The sequence below is a fragment of the Cyprinodon variegatus genome, unplaced genomic scaffold, assembly GCF_000732505.1.
Source record: "Cyprinodon variegatus isolate N-32 unplaced genomic scaffold, C_variegatus-1.0 Scaffold186, whole genome shotgun sequence".
Lineage (NCBI taxonomy): Eukaryota > Metazoa > Chordata > Actinopteri > Cyprinodontiformes > Cyprinodontidae > Cyprinodon > Cyprinodon variegatus.
The window spans coordinates 709,298-718,434 of NW_015150639.1; the positions used below are offsets into that span (position 1 = coordinate 709,298).

At 37.1% G+C, this 9,137-nt stretch overlaps 1 protein-coding gene across 3 annotated transcripts in view; it reads right to left on the minus strand.

Annotated features, from left to right (window-relative positions):
- The window catches only part of pax7 (paired box 7), a 53,313-nt gene extending 48,935 nt beyond the window's left edge, over window positions 1-4,378 (minus strand). Inside the window, exons 1-4 of one of the 3 annotated variants that reach the window (XM_015379170.1) lie at window positions 3,790-4,377; window positions 2,493-2,728; window positions 1,554-1,683; window positions 1,050-1,178 (exon numbers count right to left, since the gene is read on the minus strand). In XM_015379170.1, coding sequence (XP_015234656.1) covers window positions 1,050-1,178; window positions 1,554-1,683; window positions 2,493-2,728; window positions 3,790-3,874 — 580 coding nt within the window. In that variant the 5' untranslated portion in view covers window positions 3,875-4,377. Of the gene's footprint in view, window positions 1-1,049; window positions 1,179-1,538; window positions 1,684-2,492; window positions 2,729-3,789 lie in introns of all 3 variants that reach the window. The other 2 variants (XM_015379169.1, XM_015379171.1) reach the window with 2 other exon arrangements.
- Window positions 4,379-9,137: the final 4,759 nt, after the last annotated feature.

Consider the following 9,137-nt stretch of genomic DNA (forward strand, 5'->3'; position numbering starts at 1 on the left):
ACCCCTATAGCAGCAACACAAAAATTGTCTTGTGGTATCATAGAACCTTTTCTTTTGTCAGAAAACATCCTATTAAAACAGCCATCCTAACAGATGCATGACATATCCTAATATCCTCTTCTTGTTAGCCAGTCACCTAGCTGTGAGTGTTTGAGGTAAAGCTAAGTTTGCAAGCAATCTCCAGCATTAGAGCAACAGTTAAATCTGTTAATGTATATAAAAAAAAAATCAAAAATAAACTGGGATTCTTGCAAGAAGCATTATGCAAGCTCCTATCTTTGGCACATTTTTCTGCTGGAAACTGTACCAGATACCAATATGTATTGAACATTATAAATAATATTTTGATTACATTTTTTTTTTTTATCATTTTCATTGCCAAAATGTAACTCTTTATACATTTTTTTGTACCGTGTAAATTTTTTTTACAAAAAGGACATTTAAAATACGCTCAATCTGTATATAGGCCTAGTATGTATTTCAATTTCTTCCTTATTTCAGTGTAAAACGGAATCCCTCATTAGACCTTGCTTCACTTTAAAATTTCAAATGCATTACAACATGCTTTAACACCGGCGACCACAGGGGAAATGATCATCCTTCAGGGCCATTTAGAAACAAAATACCTGCACCGCTTTCTAACAGCAGAAACAATAACATGCGCATCCCATTTCCGCTCTCACTGACAGGCGGTGAAACGTCATGGAGCCTGAAGTGGGTCAACTGTCAGCTGTCGGTTTAGATGTCCCCCTGAATGAGTGAGTGAAATGAGCAGGAATGCGCCACGCAAATTAATTCTCAGCAGCTAAATACCTTCTGCCAAGGCTCTCATAAATTATTGAAGGGAGTGAAACAAGTGCTGGCTCGGAGTTTAAAGCGGGAATAAATTGTCTGCGCTTAGAGCCGCAGCTCGGATGTGGGACGATTTCCCCAGAGGACGTTCAAGTAGGAAGTCAATTTAAAATCGTTTGCTTCCAGTTTGCAAGCCTGCATATTTACTCAAATAATAATAATATTAATAATACAATTTGTATTGGTTGTTAACTTACATTTATCACCAAGGATGCCATCGATGCTATGCTTTGTTTTCTTTTCTCCATCTTCATCCTTCTTATCACAGTCATCCTCGTCATCTTTTTTGCCAAATCGGGCCCTCAAAACGCGGCTGATGGAACTCACTAATGGCAACAAAAAGGTAAATGGGTGATTAGGCCTAAAAGCCATAACAGAACCAGAATAATCCTATGAAACATTTTTCTGTCTTGCTCTCTCTATATATCTCAAATAAAAAAAAAATAATAAATAAAAAAAAAAGGCACAGGAAAAGTTTCTGCAGCGTTTTCAGAGCAAATATAATGAGCACTGAAGCCACATTTCAACAGGATATATTAACTATTTCTCTGATTTTGCTTACAGAGGCGTTTTATTATCAGGGGGAGGGGGTGGGAGCTTAAGATATGTTAAATTCACAGTGATGTTCATTGAGAGGTGATGCTGCGGTGTTTCGCTAGTAGTAAGGGAAAAAAAGTGCAGCTTACCAGATGAAGCCTCACCTGAAGGAACTGTGCTTCTGTCGCACACCCCGTCCTTCAGCAGCTTATCCCGGATCTCCCAGCTGAACATACCCGGGTTTTCTCTCTTGTACTCTTCGATCCGCTTCTCCACGTCGGGAGTTGCCACCTGCTTTAGGTTTGAAATTTGATGATGGCAAGTAAAAAAGAAAAAGAAAAAAAAAGAGAGAAAGGAATTTTAGTCGGAGGAAAACAGATACAGTACAAAATAAAATACAGTTAAAATAATTTAGAGGCGACATGACTGAATACATTTGATAGAAAAAATCTATATAAGCTAATTAAATATATAAATTAATTTGATCAGAAATAGGCTACTATAGTAAAAATCCATTTTACACAAACATATTATCCATTGTGCTGCATTGATCCCTATGGAACAATAAATACTATTTTAGCCTATTTGTCAGATTATCTTTGATCAATTATAACATTTTTTTTTTAAAGTTTTAGGAATCAATTTATGTACAAATAGATAATAATAAAAACAGATAAAAATGAAGCCTAACTTGAAACAAACGTGGAGCCTTTTGGATAACCTATCAAAATAAAATACCATAGAAATGAAAATAAAATGCAATTTTTGACGAGGTTTAAAACACAGTAATATATAATTATAGAAGTCTTTTCGTTTTCAAAATAGTTGTATATTAAAAGGAAAAAGCTACATTAACTGTCAATATTTTTTGTTTGCATTCATAACATATTTGAAGACACGTTAAAAATTTTAACATCATAATCTAAATCAAATTTGACCATCAATATCAGTCAATAGATATGATATAAAGGGTTGTAATGCAAATAAAATTTCAAGGTACATTGAAGTAGACCGTATTATTATTATTATTGGGCTTTATAAACCCATGAATAAATTTAATCATAACTTTTGACGTTGACCCATGGCTGCGGATCACCACTCACCCTGGGCTTGCTGCCCCCTATGGCCCCTGGACGTATCGAGCCGGTCTCCTGGTATCGGCACAGGATCTTGGAGACGCAGCCATGAGAAACTCGCAGTTGTCGCGAGATCACGCAGGGCCGGATGCCATGGTGGGCCATCTCCACTATCTTGTGTCGGATGTGATTTGGCAGGGGCCTCCCGTTGATGAAGACTCCACCAAGTTGGTTCACCCTGCCCTGGCCCAGAGGGGTGGACACTGCATCGCAACAAGCAAAAACAAAAACTTCAATTTATTTTTAACAAACTTTCATATAAAACAAGACTATAACAATTAACATAACCCTCTTATAACTGTGATTGTAATTTCATTGGATAATTGCCACATGTGTTGCTTACTTTGTTTCGTGCGCAGTTTACGCACATTATCATATTAACCATTTTTCAGGGAGCTTCGTGCCAAATTCATCCTAGGATGCATCCAAGGATCCACTCCAGGATGCAATTTCACATCTGAGAGACACTAGAGAGGATGGCACTTCCCACCTTGATTATTCCTAGTCATGCTGTACAAATATTGATGTGATCCTTTGAGCCATCTCTTTGCCGTGTCTATTATTGCCATTTCCAGCTGCGGGACCACTCCAACAAATCCCACAGCTCGAGTCACTTGCGAGCTACGTGGTTTTTGTACATTTCAGTCCAGGGCACTTGAGCACGAAGCGGGTGCAGAATGGGGAGGAAATAGTTTCCCGAAAATACATGCAAATGCAATGATCTTTTTTGCTGTTGTTATTTACCCCCGTAGTGCATACGGATGTGCGTCCAGGGACATGCAAAAATAGTATTAAAAATAAATGCAAATTAAGCATTTAAATCTGTGGGCCAAATTAATTCACACTAATATAATTAAATATTTAAGTAGGCCTTATGTGTATCGAGTAGTTTTAAAGTGTTATATTCAAATAATATTATTAAGCAATAACAAAAGTAAACAGAAAAGATCCTGTCTGAAATGCATATAAATATAGCCTAAATACTCATTATTTTTTAATAAATCGTGCACCGTTGTGAATGAGCAGTTTTTAAAACACCAGTTAGTATTTCTGCGGCTATAAATCTCCCCTCACCATGACTTGAGGTTAACTTTAATCAGCTCTGACTGCGGCGCGTTTTGTTCACCCATCTTTTTTATTTCCCAGCATGTCGCCGATGACAAACTGTGCGTACCATAGAAGCTGACAGAGCGGATTGTTTTATTTTGTATCTAACCAGCACAAGGTCAAACACTAGGCACCCATGGGCTGTCCTTCTCCTCACCTTCCAAGGGGAAGCCGGTTCTTGGGTAGTTCTGGCCTGGCGCAGGGCGCACCATCCGAGGCACTGTTCCCGGTAAAGTAGCCATCCTCTAGCTACTGGGGCAATAAAAATAAAAAAAATAAAACCCAAATCACTGTGCAGTGGAACCTGCTTCACTCTAAAAGTCCAAACCAGGAAACAACCAAGAATAAGAAAAATAAAAAAAATAAAAAGGAAAAACGGAATGTTTTTTTTTTTTGAAAGATCAGAGAATAGACACTGTTAAATCCCAAATCCTAGGGGGAGAAAATCTGGACAGACACTTCTTCCACCCAGGGGAAAATACATATATGTATAAAAAAATAAATGCTCTCCTTTTTCTTAATAAATATACCAAAACGAAACGAATAAACGCAACAACAGCTGAAATGAAACGCTCTAGAGAGATTAAGTTTGTAGAAAAATAAAAAATAAAAAAAGGAGGAGCAAGCGGCTGAATGATAGTGCGCTGTGGGAAACGCGGTGTTATTCCTTTCCCCCTGGTGTAGTTTGGGTTGGATATAATGTCTGCCGGCTGCCTGGAAGTAGTTTAAGTGGCCAACTTTCGTGCATGTCGTAGGAGGAGACAGCGGAGCGCTCCCATAGGCTCGCTGCCCTTTCTTTTATGGATGAAAGGGAGTGGGTTTAGCCAAGAGCCCGGCAACCAATCAGATCATTACATTTTTACTTTTTTCTTGTATTCACTGCTGCCTCTCTTAACGGGCCACATAGGATATATACTATAAGAAGCAAAGGTTTGGTCAAATTTAACAAAGCAGTAAACATCTGAACTTTTTCTTGATAATGAAATTTAGTTCACATCTTGGGATGTTTACTATATCATATAATGTCTAACTTTATTTATTTATTTGTTTATTTATTCATTCGTTTATTTATTCATGTATTTATTTAACTTTTAAAACTATTTGGTTAAAAAAAAGAGCCAGCTTTGTTATTACGGTATAATTGTAGTCATAAACTAAAAGAAGTGTGATTGAAACAATGTTTAAATTGACAGTTAAGTTAGAGTGCTTTTTAAATCCTTCTGTGTTTCTTTTTTTCTGCACTACAACCAGGAGCCGCCCTGCCAGGCGGAGGTTAGAAGAACTGCGGCCCTTTGCTTGTTAACCTTTCAATTAGTCTAACTGCGCGCTGCATGCGCATCCCAGTCAGCTCCTCTTGCTTTTGTTGTAATTGGCTACAACATTTGAATCGAACCGATATTGATGACAGCAGGTCAAGTACAGAGGGCACCCTTTACTGGTAAATGTTTTAAAAAATTGTATATAATAATGCGTCACAATTAGAGCTAAACAGAAGGAGCGCATGTGGCTGAAGAGAGGAGAGGAGGTGTGCGTGTGTGCTGGCTCTGTGGGCCCACCGTGCATATAAAATCGTGTGACAATTGCCGTGGAAAACACTCCTGGTGGAAGGCAATTTCACAAATAATTTTAGCAACAATTAGGGAGTGTGGAGGGGTGAAATGGCGATTTCACGTGCAGATGCGCCGGTGGGAACGAGCCACCCCGCCGAACGGATCTCTGACCCTGGCTCTGCAGCTTTTTGGTCTGCTTCGCATGGGACGAGGAGCCACAAAGAAACCGCCTAAGACTCCTGGGGAAGGCGCAAAGAGCGCCGGATTAAGTCCGGCATCAATCATGCGGTAACCCAAATATCCAGGAAAGAATAAAATGGAAAAAAACAAAACAAAAACAAAATTATCCCACCTCTTCTGAGCTACAACAGGTATGTCTTTGAAATGAGACTCCGCATTCCCTGAAAAAAAAACCATTGGTTCAGCCCCATAAGGTCTTGCCTCTGTTATCCTAATCATTACAAGCTTGATATTCATTTGCCATGCATCTGTTTATAATTACACCAAATATAAAAGCATTAGCAGAGTGCAGACGATTTTCACATTGCGGAGAATTAAACACCCAGGCAGTAGAGTTTTCTTTCATATATTAACACGCATTTGTGGCATTTTCTTCCATGCAGTGTCAACACAAAATAAATATATGTTCTGTAAAAGGCTGTTTGAAAGGTGGTTTTACAAAAGCGTTGCAATTGCTCAGCAGCTCTCCTAAAATGTTTGCATGTTAAAACAAAACCAACAAATGCCGCTGTGGTTGAAATGCAGGATTTTCTTGCAGGATTTTATAACATTTCACATATGATATGTTAAAACAGGCGGAAATCACTAACACTATGATAAGGTCAGACATATGCGGCAAACTTTACTCTGGCGTTATTATTGTATTTATCCTAATCAATTACAATTAATCAATTTAATTACATATTTCTAAACCATTGGACCTGTTTTTCTTAAGACCGTAAAGGAAACCTAAAGGCTAAAAGGGTCTGTGGCCACTAGTAAATGAGTTTATTTTCTCTTTTATTGTCAATTGGCTGAATGCAAAAGATATGCAGCTAAACTGAAATTGTTGATCCACATAGACCCATAGTGCAACAAGAAAGCAATACATAAAAAAAGCAACAAAAAACAAAAAAACAACTAAAAAACAATAAATAGGGAATACATGAGCAAGGGACAAAATGCACTGATGTTGGTGAATGTAAATAAATCAATTAATGATTACTTCTAAAAAATAACTGTTTATTTTGCCTGGTTTTAAACCGAAGATTCACCCTTGTTGCACTATAATTTGTTTTTTCTGGTTCACTCAGCGTCTGGCTCATATAACCAAGTCAGTCACTAAAGTTTCCTCTCAGCTACGGCAGACAGAAAAAAAACAAAGCTTTCTCTCCAACATGATAATGTCTCCAATCTTATCTTGATCACGACCGCTCTTCAAACACTTGCCTGCTTAGCCTCTCATTATTTGTGTTATGGCAATTACCCAAAGTTTCTTTTTTGCTCGTAGGTGAACACCCCTCCTCCTCCTCTCATTCTTATTTCACTATGGATTTTTCTTTATGCATAGTTTTCGTTATTTACTTTGAGAAGCAGAAAGGGAAAACACCTTTGATGGGAGGCATTGCCAATTTGTGCTTTTATCTTTTTCTAAGAAGAACCAAAGAAAGTTAATTTTATAAGGATATACATGTTGAACATTTTCAAACACTTTATTTTACACAGAATATAATCCTCCAAAAAACACTTTCTGGTTTATAAAAATGTAGTAATGTAAAAATCATTTTTAAATAACATAATTAAAAAAGAAATGATTTAAAAGACAATTTGGACATCTGCCTAATTGCATTTATTCTTGTGATCTTTACTTGACACAAATAAGGGGTCTCTGCTTAATATAAGCAGTGACTCTTAAGTGGAGGATTTCCTTTTTGAGTTTGTGCATTAGGCTATTCGCTGAAAACACCAAATCAGAACTCTGCAAAGTTGGGATATAAAACGGCTGCCTTTCTCAACAGCGCTGGTTGCTGTTCAAAATGATTCATGCAAACATATGTAAAACAGATGTAACCATGATCAACTGCAGCCCAAAGTTTTTAAGAGCAACTATGAAGAGTGGCCTTGATTTTGCCACCATCCCTGCCATCTACTTGAAACCAAGACCACAACTGTGAAAGATTGTTCACACTGTTATAGCAGTGATAAAGTCTGTATTTCCACCAAAGACTTGTTAACTTGCTGAGACATTTTCACATCTGTTCAGAATTATCCGTATGTGTAATCACCTCCTTATGGAGAATTATTTTTCTTTTATCCCGGCACACAGCAAGATTATAAAATGGTCTCTTAGGAGGAGACTAGTGTAAAGCCTTACTATGTGTTGTGTAAATGTAATTAAAGAAAGCTGATTTGAGATATTCATCACATTATGCATGGCACAGAGAGGAGCTGTGATAAGGCATGTAGACTCTATCAAGGTGATCTTTGGTTAATAAGGAGACCAGGGATTCCAAAAAAAGTCATTTGGAACATGTTAGCTGACATGTGAACCTTGACTGACATTTCATTGCTCTCTCTCTCCCAGCTATAGAAAATCCAAAGCATTTCATGGAAACTCGAGAGTAAAGTTAACAAGGAGAATAAGAAACAGATAAAGGTGATCAGTTTGGAAAATCTAAAAGTAATACATTTGATAGAAACTCAAAGTTAGTAACGATGTCTAGAAAATCACGAAGAAGCACCCTCATTGAAATTAAAAAGATTTAAGCAATGGAAAATAGAACAGCAGGCTTTTTCTTTCGCAAAAAACAACAAAACAATTTTAAGCCTTTAGGACTATAGAAAACTCCTGAAAAAATAGACAAGGTAATAAAAAAGTTTAGCCCAGCTTTGGTACTGATCAGGCATTAAATATCTGTTATTTGTAGTTAAAAGTCCCATTGAATTGCTTAAGACTGCACCTCCTCTACCTTCTAGTAGGTTTCTTATGGCTGATAAAATGCAGCTTATCGTTGATAATAGCTGCTTCGGCCATGTCTAAACCCTTAAACCTCACTTTCTATAAGCCTAGTTTATACTTTCCTATACTTTATTTACAGCCTACGTTCTTAAAAAAAATAGTGTTTTATAGCTTTACTAGTGAATTCTTTCTTTTGAGGGGTTGTCCAATAACACTGACATGCCAATCAACCTATTTTTACAATAGATTAAGATGTTCAGATTACACATAAATAGATTAATTAATTCTGGAGGTAAAAAGGAATTACTTTAGGGTTAGGATTAGGGTTCAATGGGTGATAACAACCGACTGAGCCTACTGGTAAGTAGAAGGCACAATCTGATACGAATCTATGGGACTAATAAACAATAATAACCAAATGATACCACCTGAAGCACCTGAGAAAAACCTAGCTACTTCTCTTCAATAAACGTACCCTGCATTGTCCTAGGATAAATTGTGAAACAGGCATGAAATGAAAAAAAAAACAAAACATTGTATTTGTGCTGATGGAACCAAAATGGTTTATATATTTTTTGACTTTTCAGGTAATGTATAAGGTTTCCTTTGTGCCTACTCCATGTTTGTGTTGAGAACATTGATTTGGAACCAAGAAAAATTGACAAAGGGGATTCCTGACATGTGGTAAAATGGTTAGCTTTAGGATTTGCCAAGCTTATATATTTTTTTCTCACCAAAGGGAATGCAAAAAGTGAGGGAAGATACAAATGGGTTATAACAACAAATAATGGCTTTAAAAAAAAGAACCGATTGGGACTTTTTGGAATACATACAAAATGTTGGCAAAGCAATTGAAAATATGGGATAGCATGATGGTGGCAGCCCTTTGATGGACTTATGACCTTTCTAGGCTTAGGGTTAGGATAGGGAGATAGGTGTTAGCCCCTCTGAGTTACTCTAATTATGCATACACATATTTAAAGGCATTTTTTCACT